Source organism: Schistocerca piceifrons, unplaced genomic scaffold (assembly GCF_021461385.2).
Source record: "Schistocerca piceifrons isolate TAMUIC-IGC-003096 unplaced genomic scaffold, iqSchPice1.1 HiC_scaffold_822, whole genome shotgun sequence".
Classification (NCBI taxonomy): Eukaryota; Metazoa; Arthropoda; class Insecta; order Orthoptera; family Acrididae; genus Schistocerca; species Schistocerca piceifrons.
Window position 1 is genome coordinate 314,250 of NW_025729083.1, and position 16,693 is coordinate 330,942.

The 16,693-nt window shown below is 43.4% G+C and overlaps 1 protein-coding gene across 1 annotated transcript in view; it reads right to left on the minus strand.

Moving 5' to 3' along the window:
• Positions 1–16,693, minus strand: part of LOC124770386 — a 102,473-nt gene that overhangs the window by 16,024 nt on the left and 69,756 nt on the right. The window contains exons 5-6 of the mRNA XM_047249212.1: positions 15,496–15,671; positions 6,898–7,148 (exon numbers count right to left, since the gene is read on the minus strand). Of these exons, the coding sequence (XP_047105168.1) occupies positions 6,898–7,148; positions 15,496–15,671 (427 nt within the window). The remainder of the gene's footprint in view (positions 1–6,897; positions 7,149–15,495; positions 15,672–16,693) is intronic.

Genomic DNA, 16,693 nt, shown 5'->3' on the forward strand with positions numbered 1-16,693 from the left:
ATATATATGGATCTGAGCACTATGGGACTTAACATCTGAGGTCATCAGTCCCCTAGAACTTGGAACTACTTAAACCTAACTAACCTAAGGACATCACACACATCCATGTCCGAGGCAGGATTCGATCCTGCGACCGTAGCGGTCGCGCGGTTCCAGACTGAAGCGCCTAGAACCACTCGCCCTCACCGGTCGGCGCAAATTGTACTCTCATTCAAATCCACATACGAACATCCCGGCTCAGGTTCTCCAAATCACTCCAGGTAACTGCCGGGTTGGCTACCTTGAAAGGGCACGGCCGATATGTCTCCACATCTTGACACTGCCGAACCTCGTACTCTGGTTCTAATGATCTCGATGTCGACGAGGCATTAAAACCTAATTTTCTTTTTTCCAGTAATAAGAACATTGTTGAGTTAGAAATAAAATCAGTAATAATTGGGACAGAATTTTGTGTATTTCCGTTTGTGAGAGATTTGTGTAAATGGTGTGTGTATTTTCTACGTTTGCGCATCTTTAATATTTGTCATTATCAGTTAACACTGAGTGCTAAGGATATGCTTTACACTTAGTTAACAAACAGTCCCGAAATAGTGATATGCAGACATACAGATTTAGTGAATTCAGTGTTCCTGGATACACAGTACCAAAAGTGTGCCAAGAATACCGAATTTCAGACATTGCCCTTCACCACAGACAACGCAGTGGTCGACTACCTTCACTTAACGACCGAGAGCAGCGGCGTTTGCGTAGAGTTGTCAGTGCTAACAGACAAGCAACACACAGAAATCATTGTGGGACTTACGACGAACGGTCCGTTAGAGCAGTGCGGGGAAATGTGGCGGTAATGGGCTATGGCAGCAGACGACCGTCGCGAGTACTTTTTCTAAGGGCAGGACATCGCTTTCAGCTCCTCTCCTGGTCTTTTGATCATATAGGTTCGATCCTGGTCGACTGTAAAATCGTGACCTGGTCAGATGAGTGCCGATTTCGGTAGATAAGAGCTGGAGTTCGAGTCTGGCGCTGACCCAACAATGCCGTGGACACATGTTGCCAATTAACCAAAAAAAACTAAAGTAAACTCCGTCAGAACAGGCCTTGGAAGATCCAACGGTACCGACCGGCTGCCGTGTCGTCCTCAGCTCACAGGCGTCACTGGATGCGGATATGGAGGGGCATCTGGTCAGCACACCGCTCCCCCGGCCGTATGTCAGTTTACGAGACCGGAGCCGCTACTTCTCAATCAAGTAGCACCTCAGTTTGCCTCACAAGGGCTGAGTGCACCCCACTCGCAGACCGGTTGGTCACCCGTCCACGTGGTAGCCCAGCCCGACAGCGCTTAACTTTGGTGATCTGACGGGAACCGGTGTTGCCGCTGCGGCAATCCGATATGTTACTTACAAAGCTACCGGTGTGGGATCCGTACCAGATAGCGTTGATAGAAGAGATAGAGAAGATCCAACGGAGAGCAGCGCGCTTTGTTACAGGATCATTTAGAAATCGCGAAAGTGTTACGGAGATGATAGATAAACTCCAGTGGAAGAGTCTTCAGGAGAGACGCTCAGTAGCTCGGTACGGGCTTTTGTTGAAGTTTCGAGAACATACCTTCACCGAGGAGTCAAGCAGTATATTGCTCCCTCCTACGTATATCTCGCGAAGAGACCATGAGGATAAAATCGGAGAGATTACAGCCCACACAGAGGCATACCGACAATCCTTCTTTCCACGAACAATACAAGACTGGAATAGAAGGGAGAACCGATAGAGGTACTCAGGGTACCCTCCGCTACACACCGTCAGGTGGCTTGCGGAGTATGGATGTAGATGTAGATGAAATAGATGAAAGCACTGTGAAATCTGGTGGTGGCTACATAATTGTATGGGCTGTGTTTACATGGAATGCACTGGGTCCTGGTTATGCTCAGCTAGTTGGAGACCATTTGCAGCTACGTATGGACATCATGTTCCCAAACAAAGTTGCAGTTTTTATGGAGACAATGTGCCATGTCGCCAGACTACAACTGTTGGCCCTTGGTTTAAAGAACTCTCAAGACAATTCGAGTGCATATATGGGCACCCAGATTACCCAGCATGAATCACATCGCACATTTGTGGGGCGTAACCTTGAGATCAGTTCTTTCACAAAATTCTGCAAATTCTGCACATAATTTAGCAATTATGGACGGCTACAGAGGCATAATGGCTCAATATTTCTGCAGGGGACTCCCAACGAATAGTTGTGTTCATGGCGCATCGAGTTGCTGCACTAAGAGATTAGGAGGCACCCCATGACTTTCATCGCCTCAGTGCGTATAGAGAGACTTTTGACGCTTCAAGTGCTATTCTTATTGTAATACCGATTTCTGGGTAGACAAAACTACTGTCGACTCCAGTAAGTGCCTCTGGGGTGATTTATAATGCTTATAGAGTTCAAAGAATTCGTTTGGTTTTAATTAAAAGACAAATGGAATTTTGTGTCCTGTTACAGAATCTGTAATTTAAATTTTTGCTAATTTATTTGATGCACAGGGTGTCCTACTCAAACCTCCCTGACTTCAAGGCCCCAGGGGAGATAAACCACAGTAGATACGACAGTGAAAAATGCACCACATTGTACAGCATCTCAAAGAATTTTTATTCCCGCGTCAGAAGTGCAAAGTATCGTCGCCAGAGTGAAGCATGGTCGCATGAAGTGAAAATGACGACGCCACAGCAGCGCGCGGAAGCAGTAGTGTGGTTTGCAGAAACAAAGTCGCCGATTACTGTGTAAAGAAATTATCGTCGTGCGTATGAATGTGATACACCTGATGTGAAAACAGTTAAGGAATGGTATAGGAAGTTTCTGGAAACAGGAGGTATTTGGAAACATCCTGGCGGTGCACGTTACGGAGTTTCAGGACATCAGACAAACGTTTCTCAGAAGCCCACATAAGTCAATTCGTCAAGCATCTAGGCAACTTGATGTACCTCGATCAACATTGCATCGTGTAGTTCACCAGCGTCTTCGTATGTGTGCTTACTGAGTGCAAATTCTGCAACATCTGACCCCGAACGACAAATCATGCCGATAACAATTTGCTGTGGATATACTGCAGCTTATTGATATGGATGCCAGCTTCCTGGAAAAATGTTTATTCTCAGATGAGGCAACCTTTCATCTATCAAGAAGGGTTAATAGGCATAATGTTCGGATTTGGGGTTTGCAAATTCGCACATTGTCATTGAACATGTTCGTGATAGCCCTAAACTAAACGTCTGGTGCTGGCCAATGCACCACAGCATTGTTGGACCGTTGTTCTTTGCGGAACAAACACTGAATGAGTCACTGTATATGGACATGCTAGAGCAGTTTGTGTACCCTCTGATACAAGACTTGCAACACAACATCATTTTTCAACAAGATGGAGCTCTGCCGCATTGGTCAACGGATGTCCACAACTTCCTGGATAATAAATTTCCCAATCGTTGGATCGGACATGGAGGACCCATTGCCTGGCCACCACGTCCACCCGACATTACGCCACTTGGTTTGTTCATGTGAGGGTTCGTGAAGGTCCGAGTGTATGCGACCAAAGCGGACGACATTCCTGCGTTGCGACATCGTATCACTAATGCGATTGCAACAGTAACAGAGGAAATGTTACAAAGAACTCGGCAAGAAATTGAATGTAGACTCGAGATTCTTCGTGCTGCAAGTAGTTCACATGTTGAGGTGTATTCATGATAAACAAATAAATTATTTGAGATGCTCTACAATGTGGTGCATTTTTCATTGTATCTAATGTGTCTTCTCTTCCTGGGTCTTTGAAATCAGAGAGATTTGAGTGGGACACCCTGTATTTCTACATCTACGTGATTACTCTGCTATTCACAATAAAGTGCCTGGCAGAGGGTTCAATGAAACACCTTCAAGCTGTCTCTCTACCGTTCCACTCTCCAACGGCACGCGGGAAAAACGAGCATTAAATTTTTTCTGTGCGAGCCCTCATTTCTCTTATTTTACCGTGATGACCATTTCTCCCTATATAGGTGGGTGCAAACACAATGTTTTCGCAATCGGAGGAGAAAACTGGTGATTGAAATTTCATGAGAAGATCCCGTCGCAACGAGAAGCGCCTTTGTTTTAATGATTGCCACTCCCATTCACGTATCATGTCTGTTGCACTATCTCCCCTATTCCACGATAATACAAAACGAGCTGCCCTTCTTTGTACTTTTTCGGTGTCATCCGTCAGTCCCACCTGATGCAAATCCCACACCGCACAGCAGTACTCCAGAATAGAGCGGACAAGCCTAGTGTAAGCAGGCTCTTTAGTAGACCTGTTGCACCTTCTAAGTGTTCTGCCAATGAATCGCAGTCTTTGGTTTGTTCTACCACAATATTATCTATGTGATCGTTCCAATTTAGGTTATTTGTAATTATAATCCCTAAGTATTTAGCTGAATTTACAGCCCTCAGATTTGTGTGACTTATCGCGTTATCGAAATTTAGCTGATTTCTTTTAGTACTCGTGTGAATAACTTCGCACTTTTCTTTAGTCAGGGTCAATTGCCACTTTTCGCACCATACAGATATCTTATCTAAATCATTTTGCAAGTCGTTTTGATCATAAGATGACTTTACAAGACGGCAAATGACAGCATCATCTGCAAACAATCTAAGACGGCTACTCAGATTGTCTCCTATGTCGTCAATAGAGATCAGGAACAATAGATGGCCTGTAACACTTCCTTGGGGAACGCCGGATATTACTTCTGTTTTACTCCATGACTTTCCGTCCATTACTACGAACTGTGACCTTTCTGATAGGAAATCACGAATCCAGTCGCACAACTGGGGTGATACTCCATAGGCACGCAGTTTGATTAGAAGACGCTTGTGAGAAACGGTGTCGAAAGCCTTCTGGAAATCTAAAAATATGGAATCAATTTGACATCCCCTGTCGATAGCACTTATTACTTCATGAGTACAAAGAGCTAGTTGTGTTTCACAAGAACGATATTTTCTGAATCCGTGTTGACTATATGTCAATAAATCGTTTTCTTCGAGGTACTTCATAATGTTCGTATACAGTATATGTTCCAAAACCCTGCTGAAAATCGACGTTAGTGATATAGGCCTGTAATTGAGCGGATTCCTCCTACTTCCCTTTTTGGGTATTGGTGTGACTTGAGCAATTTTCCCGTCTCTAGGTACGGATCTTTCTGTGAGCGAGTGGTTGCACATAATTGTTAAATATGGAGCTATTTTATCAGCATACTCTGAGAAGAACCTGACTGGTATACAATCTGGACCGGAGGCCTTGCCTTTATTGAGTGATTTAAGCTGCTTTGTTACACCGAGGATATCTACTTCTATGTTTCTCATCTTGGCAGTTGTTCTTGATTGGAATTCAGGAATATTTACTTCGCCTTCTTTGGTGATAGAGTTTCGGAAAACCGTGTTTAATAACTCTGCTTTGGTGGCACTGTCATCAATGACTTCACCGTTGTTATCGAGCAGTGAAGGTATTGATTGTGTCTTGCCACTGGTGTGCTTTACATATGACCAGAATCTCTTTGGGTTTTCTGCAAGATTTCGAGACAGAATTTCGTTGTGGAAATTATTAAAAGCATCTCGCATTGAAATACGCGATGTATTTCGAACTTCTGTAGAACTTGGCCAATCTTGGGGATTTTGCGTTCTTTTAAATTTGGCATGCTTTATTCGTTGCTACTGCAACAACGATCTGACCCGTTTTGTGTACCGTGAGGGGTCGGTACCATCACTTATTAATTTATGTGGTATATATCTCTCAAATGCTGTCGATACTATCTCTTTGAAAACATTCCACAACTTTTTTACACTTACATGATATTTTGCGAAAGAATAATGGATTTCTACTGCTAATGTTAAACCTCTGGTTTAGTCAGTTAATCCAGGACCCATCTCCTTAAATTCCCACCTTTTTGCAGTTTCTTCAGTTTTAATCTACAGTTCATAACCAATAGATTGTGATCAAAGTCCACATCTGCCACTGGAAATGTCTTACAGTTGAAAACCTGGTTCCTAAATCTCTGTCTTACCATTATATAATCTATCTGATACCTTATAGTATCTCTAGGATTGTTCCATGTATACAACCCTCTTTTATGATTCTTGAACCAAGTGTTAACTATGATTAAGTTATGCTCTGTGCAAAATTCTACCAGGCGGCTTCCTCTTTCATTTCTTACCCCCAATCCATATTCACCTACTATGTTTCCTTCTCTCCCTTTTCCTACTCTCGAATTACAGTCACCCATGACTATTAAATTTTCGTCTCCCTTCACTACCTGAATAATTTCTTTTATCTCATCATACATTTCATCAATTTCTTCATCATCTGCAGAGCTACTTGGCATATAAACTTGTACTACTGCAGTAGGCGTGAGCTTCGTGTCTATCTTGGCCACAATAATGCGTTCACTGTGCTGTTTGTAGTAGCTTACCCGCACTCCTATTTTTTTTAATTCATTATTAAACCTGCTCCTGCATTACCCCTATTTCATTCTGTATTTATAAACCTGTATTCACCTGACCAAAAGTCTTGTTCCTCCTGCCACCGAACTTCACTAATTCCCACTATATCCAACTTTAACCTATCCATTTCCCTTTTTAAATTTTCTAACCTACGTCACGTCGAAATGAAGTGTAAGCTAGAGACAAATAGAGATGGAGAGCTGCCAGTCAGTCGAAAGATCGAAGATGGAAAGTACACGAGCAACTATCGCAATTATCTTACGTGGTGTAGAAAATCACGGAAGATCTAAAAGTGAATATCTACAGGTGTTTTTTGTACCTGATTCCTCGAATGACAGTAGAGTCAACAGCCTTCGGTGCGTAAACGTGAAGCGCGTGTATCCCAGAATCAAACTTACCTTTGATGTAGATAGGACGTTCGTCTGGTACTCCAGGCCTGGCGGTCATACGGTAATGAACTTCGTAAAGCGGCAGGAAACTTCGAGCTTCGTTGAACCAGACGTGGTAGTAGAAGCCGTAGAGCACGTCGGCGAGAGCGAACATTGACGACGCCTCTGGCTGTTGCTTCTCACACTGCGCGCTGAAGTCGTCGCGAAAGGCGAGGTGCTGCCCGTGGTACGACAGCAGGCGATCATTCAACAGCGGCAGCCTGTTGACGCACGAGCGGCGAGGTTGAACGTTAAAAGCAAATAAAACAAACACGCCAAATCATGTACAGTGCAAGCAAGAACGTAAAAATGTGCATGATGGAATTTCCGCTCTGCAGCGGAATGTGTACGCTTATTTCAAACTCCCTGGCAGATTAAAACTGCTTACTGGACTGCGATTAGAACCGTCGTGTATTTTTTTTTAAGTAAAGGTATTTCCTTGTGATGAGCTACAGTGATAAACATAGTGGTCCATTCATCGTGACCGGACCGAATATCTCACAAAATAAGCGTCAAACGAAAAAAACTACAAAGAACGAAATTTGTCTAGATTGAAGGGGGAAACTAGATGGCGCTATGGTTGGCCCGCTAGATCGCGCTGCCATAGGTCAAACGGGTATCAACTGCGTTTTTTAAAGTAGCAATCCCCACTTTTTATTACATATTCGCGTAGTACGTAAAGAAATATGAATGTTTTAGATGGACCACTCTTTTCGATTTGTGATAGATGGCGCTGTAATAGTCACAAGCATATGGCTCACAATTTTAGACGAACAGTTGGTAACAGTCCGGTTTTTTAAATTAAAATACAGAACGTAGGTACGTTTGAACATTTTATTTCGGTTGTTCCAATGTGATACATGTACGTTTGTGAACTTATCATTTCTGAGAACGCATGCTGTTACAACGTGATTACCTGTAAATACCACATTAATGCAATCAATGCTCAAAATTATGTCCGTCAACCTCAATGCATTTGGCAATACGTGTAACGACATTCCTCTCAACAACGAGTAGTTCGCCTTCCGTAATGTTCGCACATGCATTGTCAATGCGCTGAGGCATGTTGTCAGGCGTTGTCGGTGGATCACGATAGCAAATATCCTTCAACTTTCCCCACACAAAGAAATCCGGGGACGTCCGATCCGGTGAACGTGCGGGCCATGCTATGGTGCTTCGACGACCAATCCACCTGTTATGAAATATGCTATTCAATACCACTTCAACCGCACGCGAGCTATGTGCCGGACATCCATCATGTTGGAAGTACATCGGGATTCTGTCATGAAGTGAAACATTCTGTAGCAACATCGGTAGAACATTACGTAGGAAATCAGCATACATTGCACCATTTAGATTGCCATCGATTAAATGGGGGCCAATTATCCTTGCTCTAATAATGCTGCACCATACATTAACCCACCAAGGTCCCTGATATTTCACTTGTCGGGGCCATCGTGGATTTTCCGGTTGCCCAATAGTGCATATTATGCCTGTTTATGTTACCGCTGTTGGTGAATGATGCTTCGTCGCTAAATAGAACGCGTGCAAAAAATCTGTAATGGTCCCGTAATTTCTCTTGTTCCCAGTGGCAGAATTGTACGCGACGTTCAAAGTCGTCGCCATGCAAATCCTGGTGCATAGAAATATGGTACGGGTGCAATCGAAGCTGATGTTGCATTCTCAACATCGACGTTTTGATTCCCGATTCGCGCGCAATTTGACTGCTACTGATGTGCGGATTAGCCGCGACTGCAGCTTTAACACCTACTTGGGCATCATCATTTGTTACAGGTCGTGGTTGACGTTTCACATGTGACTGAACGCTTCCTGTTTCCTTAAATAACGTAACTATACGGACACTTAGATGATGTCGTCCAGGGTACCGAGCAGCATACATAGCACACGCCCGTTGGGCATTTTGATTACAATAGCCATACATCAACACGGTATCGACCTTTTCCGCAGTTGGTAAACGGTCCATTTTAACACGGGTAATGTATCACGAAGCAAATGCCTTCCGCACTGGCGGAATGTTACGTGATACCACGTACTTATACGTTTGTGACTATTACAGCGCCATCTATCACAAAGCGAAAAAAGTGGTCCAACTAAAACATTCATATTTCTTTACATACTACACGAATATGTAATAATAAATGGGGGTTCCTGTTTTAAGAAATGCAGTTGATATCCGATGGACCTATGGCAGCGCCATCTAGCGGGCCAACCATAGCGCCATCTGGTTTCCCCCTTCAAAAAAAATGGTTCAAATGGCTCTGAGCACTATGGGACTTAACTTCTCAGGTCATCAGTCCCCTAGAACTTAGAAATAGTTAAACCTAACTAACCTAAAGACATCACACACATCCACGCTCGAGGCAGGATTCGAACCTGCGACCGTAGAGGTCGCGCGGTTCCAGACTATAGCGCCTAGAACCGCTCACCCACTCTGGCCGGCTTTCCCCCTTCATGCGACGAGTTTCGTTCTTTGTAGTTTTTTCGTTTGACGCTTATTTCGTGAGATATTTGGCCCAGTCATTATCAATGGGGCACCCTGTGTAACGTTAAACAAATGTTGATGTAATTTTTTATCTTTGCCAACAGGTTCTGCTATTTATCTACATAAAGCACGGAACTTTAACGAACGCCAATAGCAGCATACATTTTTCATCCACAGAAGACGTACACGAATGTCTATGTTCTGTGTTATTCCCCCCATCTCCGGACAATCCAAGCCAAGGCACGCTCCCGACTCCGTCTCCTCAAGCTCCTTTCCGGCAGTACGTGGGGTCTGGACCCCTCCACCATACTCCACGCCTATAAATCCCTCATCCACCCTATCCTCTGTTACGCCCATCCGGCCTGGATCTCCGCCCCCCCTACCTTCAGATCTTTGAACGCCATACCCTCTGCCTCGCCTATCGCATTCGTCTCCCCTCCACCACGCGGATCCTGTACGACCTAATTCCGTTCCCCCACCTCCTACTTTTCCTCGAACAGATACGGATCCTCTACACCTCCCGTAAACTCGATCCTCCTCACCTGCTTGTCTCACCTATTCTCTCCCACCCCTGTCCGTTGCCGCGCCTGTATTCCCACGTCCCACCTGCTCTCCATCTCTCCACCCTCCTTACCCTCTCCCAAGGTGGCTTCCACCAGCTCCTCCTCCTACCAAATTTGATCCTCCCCCCTCTTCGTGTGTTTGTTCCTTTGGGCACCCTCCTTCCCTTCTCCTTCCCTCCCTCCTCCCTTTCTCCCCACTCCTCCCCCAGGCATCCCCTACCCCCATCCCTCTACTCCTCGTCCCATCTCCTCTGCCATTGGCATCCTTCCTCTCCCATCTCCCTCCTCCTCACCCTTCTCACCCTCTTGGCAGGTCCCTGGACTCGCACACGTTACGTGAACATTCGCGCGCCTGAGATCGTCGCCATCCGTTTCTCGTGTGTGCCGTCGTGTTTTGTGTTTAGTGTTCACCGTAACACTCCATCGTTCACATGTGCCATCGACATCATCAGTGTTAGTGCGTCGTGACAACAGTTTGTAGTGTGGATTATCGTCGAGTGTGAACGGCTCCATGGTTTTGTATTTATGTGGCTACTGTTTTATTACCTGCCATTATGTAAATTACGTCTATTCCTTCTGTGTTATTGCACAGGGTGGTCAGAAATAGTCTGAAAAGTTTGTGATGGTGCTGCAAGGTATATTGTCGTGAGAAATAATTCTTAAAAAAAAATTCGATACCTAGCGCTGTTTCCGAGATAATAGCACTGAATTTAAACAGTCAGTTACATGATGAAATTTCAAGCTCGCCGCCAGATACAATTATCGTCAGTTGGTGTCAGCGTCGATGGTAGCACACGAAACTGCTCAACCTTTGAGTCGGTTCGATGCTTACCACCATCACATGTCCCATTTTTATATAATTTTTTTGGTTTTCGGGAAAGCAAACCAAGAAAACGATCGCCAACCCCGTTTCTTGAAGCTGCACACTCAGTAACTTGACTGGATAACTTCAGTGTTAATTAACTCAGAAACAGCGCAATGAGTCTAATTTTCTTTGTGACATTTATTTCTGAGTGTAACCTGCCCTGTAACACCCTTAGACGCTTTTCAGACTTTTCCTGACCACCCTGTGTACAGGGTGAGTCACTAAGTGCTGCCAGCTAGAATAAAACCGAATGTATGATAGTAGCTGAAAAGTTTGTGGGACATATGTTGCATGGGAAAACAGGGGTCACAATACGACGTTGGTTTTTTGTTGCTCGGTGGGGTCGCTTTAGAGATATGAAGCTCACCTTCGTTTTTTAAATGGGATGCTATAGTTTGGCACTTGTTTTGACGGCGGCTATCGAGACGAATCCAGTGATGTGTAAACGTAAGGTCTTTGAAGGTCAACGAAGATCAAAAATGTGGTTGTTGTTGTTGTGGTCTTCAGTCCTGAGACTGGATTGATGCAGCTCTCCATGCTACTCTATCTTGCGCAAGCTTCTTCATCTCCCAGTACCTACATAATTCTGAATCTGCTTAGTGTATTCATCTCTTGGTCTCCCTCTAAGACTTTTACCCTCCGCGCTGCCCTCCAGTACTAAATTGGTGATCCCTTGATGCCTTAGAACATGTCCTACCAACCGGTCCCTTCTTCTTGTCACGTTGTGCCACAAACTCCTCTTCTCCCCAATTCTATTCAATACCTCCTCATTAGTTATGTGATCTACCCATCTAATCTTCAGCATTCTTCTGTAGCACCACATTTCGAAAGCTTCTATTCTCTGCATGCCTTAACTATTTATCGTCCATGTTTCACCTCCATACATGGCAACACTCCAAACAAATACTTTCAGAAACGACTTCCTGACACTTAAATCTACACTCGATGTTAACAAATTTCTCTTCTTCAGAAACGCTTTCCTTGCCATTGTTATCTACATTTTATATTCTCTCTACTTCGACCATCATCAGTTATTTTCCTCCCCAAATAGCAAAATTCCTTTCCTAATCTAATTACGTCAGCATCACCCGATTTAATTCGACTACATTCCATGATCCTCGTTTTGCTTTTGTTGATGTTCATCTTATATCCTCCTTTCAAGACACTGTCCATTCCGTTCAACTGCTCTTCCAAGTCCTTTGCTGTCTCTGGCAGAATTACAATGTCATCGGCGAACCTCAAAGTTTTTTTTTTCTTCTCCATGGATTTTAATACCTACTCCGAACTTTTCTTTTGTTTCCTTTACTGCCTGCTCAGTATACAGATTGAATAACATCGGAGAGAGGCTACAACCCTGTCTTACTCCCTTCTCAAACACTGCTTCCCTTTCATGTCCCTCGACTGTTACAACTGCTTTCTGGTTTCTGTACAAATTGTAAATAGCCTTTCCCTCCCTGTATTTTAACCCTGCCACGTTCACAATTTGAAAGAGAGTGTTCCAGTCAACATTGTCAAAAGATTTCTCTGTGTCTAAAAATGCTAGAAACGTAGGTTTGCCTTTCCTTAATCTTTCTTCTAAGATAAGTCGTAGGGTCAGTATTGCCGCACGTGTTGTGGTATGAGCGATCATTTACAGAAGATGTTCGAAGTGATGACCATTGGTAACTATGCAGTGCTGCAATCTTCTTATCATGTATTGAGCGATATTCCTTATCACTTCGGCACTTATCGAAGCACATGCTCTGACAATTCTCTCTCGTATATCATGCAAATAGTAAATATTCGCCGAATACGGCCTATCCATCCTACGTGCCATCGATATGTAAACACCATTCGACGGTTTAACAATACATCACTAATGGGAACGACATGACTAGTATCGTCGAATCAAGCGAATGTGAAAGACGTATTCCTTCGAAGAATACGTCGATATGCTTCTCATTTACAGAGACTGCCAACTAAATTCAGTGAGATCTAGAGAGTTATTCGCTGAAAGATATCCCCAACGTACTCACCCTACACGTGTGTATGATGAATTGAGAACAACTGGATCAAAAATGGATCTGAGCACTATGGGACTTAACATCTAGGGACGTCAGTCCCCTAGAACTTACAACTACTTAAACCTAACTAACCTAAGGACATCACACACATCCATGCCCGAGTCAGGATTCGAACCTGCGACCATAGCTGTGGCGCGGTTCCAGACTGAAGCGCCTAGAACCGCTCGGCCACATGCAACTGGTTCTTCAACGCATCAGGAACATATGTGGCAAAGGGTAGTTACTAACGAGGGAACGGAAATTGGTACTCTTGCAACTGTGGTTTCGAGATCCTTGTGTTCGCGTCAAATCGCAAGGGAATCTGGCATGAGCCAGAGTAGTGTTGTTCATGTTCTGCATCGCCATAAATATCAACCTTACCATATCAGTCTCCACCAAGAATTAACTGCTACAGATTGTATGCATCACATTGAATTCTGCCGATGGACTCAACTTCAGATTCAGAGGGATGACACATTTATTAAACTGCTTTTATTTACTCGCGAGGCTACAATCACGAACCTTAGAAATGATAATTTGCATAACATGCCTTATTGGGAAACTGAAAATCCATGTTGGCTGCGACAAGCTGCACACCGAAAACCATGGTCGGTGAATGCATGACGTGGGATTCGGGACGACAGACTTATTTCAACGAAGGTAATCTTAATGGTAGGAAGTACACCACATTCCTGCTAGAAGAGTTACGTCTGTTATTGGAAGAAATACCTTTAATAACAGAAAGTTGTATCAAGACGATGGGTATCCGGCACATTTTCGCTGATGGCTGTAAATGGTTTGCAGAGAGAATTCCGAAACTTTTGGATTGCACGCGGAGGAGATGTGTCGTGGCCAGCTCGTTCGCCATACATGACGCCTCTGAATTTTTTCTTGTGGGGAATCGTAAAACACATTGTTTATAAATACGTTCCAACTACAGATGAAGATGTGCGAGAGAGTATTGTCAGAGCATGTGCTTCGGTAAGTCCCGATGTGATAAGGAATACCACCCAATCCATGAAAAGAAGATTGCAGCACTGCACTGATACCAATGGTCATCACTTCGAACACCTTCTGTAAATGGAGGATCATGCCCCCTTTGTGACCTTCGTTGACTTTCAAGACCCTTACTGTTACACATCACTGGATTCGTCTCGATAGCCGCTGTCAGAAAATAAGTACCTGACTATGGCATCCCATTAAAAAAGAAAAAAAAACACAGTGGATCTTCATACCTCCATAGCAGCCGCACCTAGCAACGAAAAACTAATGTCATAGTATGGCCTCCGTTGTCCCATGCAACATTTGTCCCACAAAGTTTCCAGTTCGTATCATACTTTCGGAGTTATTCTTGGTGGCAACAGTTAGTGACTCACTGTATAGTCTGAACTGATTTTAAATGTATACAGAGTAGTCCAGAAAAATGTAGACACTCGTCGATAGTCAGTATTAACAAAACAAAATGACATTCCGTTACAATTTTTGCACGAGTGGAGGGTTATTTTACGTGTTTAAAATGACCCCCATTAGCAGCCAAGCAACGTCGATTCCTCTCTACTGTTGACCTAACTACGACTGCCAGTGTAGCCAGAGGTTTGCCCAAGATATCATTGTTTAGATGAATTATAAAAACATAGGTAGTACACGAAAGCTACAGTACTCCCTCTAGTAAAAGTAGTAACACCGTTCATTATAATAGTTTGCTCTGCTCATCTGTTGCGTATCATGTGACCCATTTGAAGACAAAATACAATATCAAAAATTGAAGACCAAACGGAATCCCGTAATGACCAGTTGCTGTAACCATCTCCTTCAGTATCGTCCATTACTAACGTTTGTTTGCTCTATCCTGAATTAAATAATCTCAGCAGTTTGTGTAACAGTTAAGCAAAAATTGATTCAAGAGTCATAATGAGTATGATAAAATAGTTTAGATAGTTTGATAAAATAGTTTAGATAAGTAGTTTAGACGTGAAGAGAATAGAAGCATTCGAAATATGGCGCTAAGGAAGAATGCTGAAGATCAGATGGGTAGATCACGTAATTAATGAGGAGGTACTGAATAGAATTGTGGCACAACTTGACTGGAAGGGATCGGTTGGTAGGACACGTTCTGAGTCATCAAGGGATCTCCAATTTAGTACTGCAGGGAAGTGCGGAGGGTAAAATTCATAGAGGGAGACCAAGGGATGAATACACTAAGCAGATTCAAAGGGATATAGGTTGCATTAGTTATTCGGAGATGAAGATGCTTGCACAGGATTGAGTAGCTTGGAGAGGTGCATCAAACCAGTCTCTGGACTGTAGACGACACCACAAAAAAAAAAAAAAAAAAAAAAAAAAAAAAAAAAAAAAAAGTGGTTCTCAGCACTATGAGACTTAACTTCTGAGGTAATAAGTCCCCTAGAACTTAGAACTACTTAAACCTAACTAACCTAAGGACAACACACACAACCATGCCCGAGGCAGGATTCGAACCTGCGACCGTAGCGGTCGCGCGGTTCCAGACTGTAGCGCCTAGAACCTCTCGGCCACCCCCGCTGGCACAACACAACATTGAGTCTAACATAGGTTTCAATGTACACTGCTTTATACCTTATTATATACTTCCCAGGCGACTTCTTGTCTTCTTCCACCTTGTAATTCGCTGTCTGCTTGCTGACGTATTGCATATCCTGTATCCAACCCCTTAATTTCGTGTGTAGCATGTCCCTCATATGCTCCACGTGATTAATCCAGGTACTGAGTAGCTCGTCATTCGGGTGAGTATCCTGAGAAACACAGAGAATAATTCAAATTACTGGCATAATATTCGCAACCAGCAGTCAGTCTTAACTTACACTTATAGGTAGCGCTATTACGTAACATTGAAATTGTGGCCGGCATATGGACTAACACTCAGTTTTCTACAGCCATTGCAACATGAATCCAAAATAAGTGTCTAGTGATTTCTTATTAAATACAGACAATTTTCAACCTATAACAACATACAAGAGAGTTCCAATTATTTCTAGGTAGCAACAGTATGAAGATAACACGATCTAAATTTTTTTCCTTTTTGCTGTGCTTTCTTTTTCCTTGTTTTCCACTTTACTTTCTTTATAAATCGAAAAAGTCATTTCAGGATGAGTACTGTAAATTTATTTTTTCCTACAGCTATGTTCCTGTTTGCCTCATGTCATCACCATCACAAATCGTTGTGCTGCTTGCTGAGCATCGTGACCCGACTACCCTTATGTCTCCACCCTGGCCAGTAACCAGCTTCTCTCAGAACCTTCTGGGGAGGCAGACCAGAGATGTCCTTGATTTGATCTCTCCACCTGGTCGTTGCTCCCCCCTCCAGTCTTGTGCCCTAGACCTTTCATGATTATTTTCTCGAGACTTTCTCCATCTCTTCTCACAATGGCCATAGAACTAAAGAATTTTTTGGTTGACACGAGAAAAAGACGCCTGGAGATACTGAGCTGGTCTATAATGTACTCATTTGTTCTTCTTTCGGTCTGTTTTATGTGCAGCATCATGCGCCAACACCAAAGCTCAAACGCTTCGATGCGCTATTAGTCTCTCGCTTTAAGAGTGCGTTTCTCGCAACTAGGAGTGTTGATATTTTCAAAAATATCGGAAAGCCGATATATTGATATTAAAAACATATCGTTACAGGCCACCGACTTATCGAAAAATGTGTCGATACATCGACGTAAAACGTGGATACGTAATAGCCTATAAATATATCGGGTGCATATTGTAAAAATACTGCCAGTTTTAGATCTCTATATTTAAGTATTGATTTATA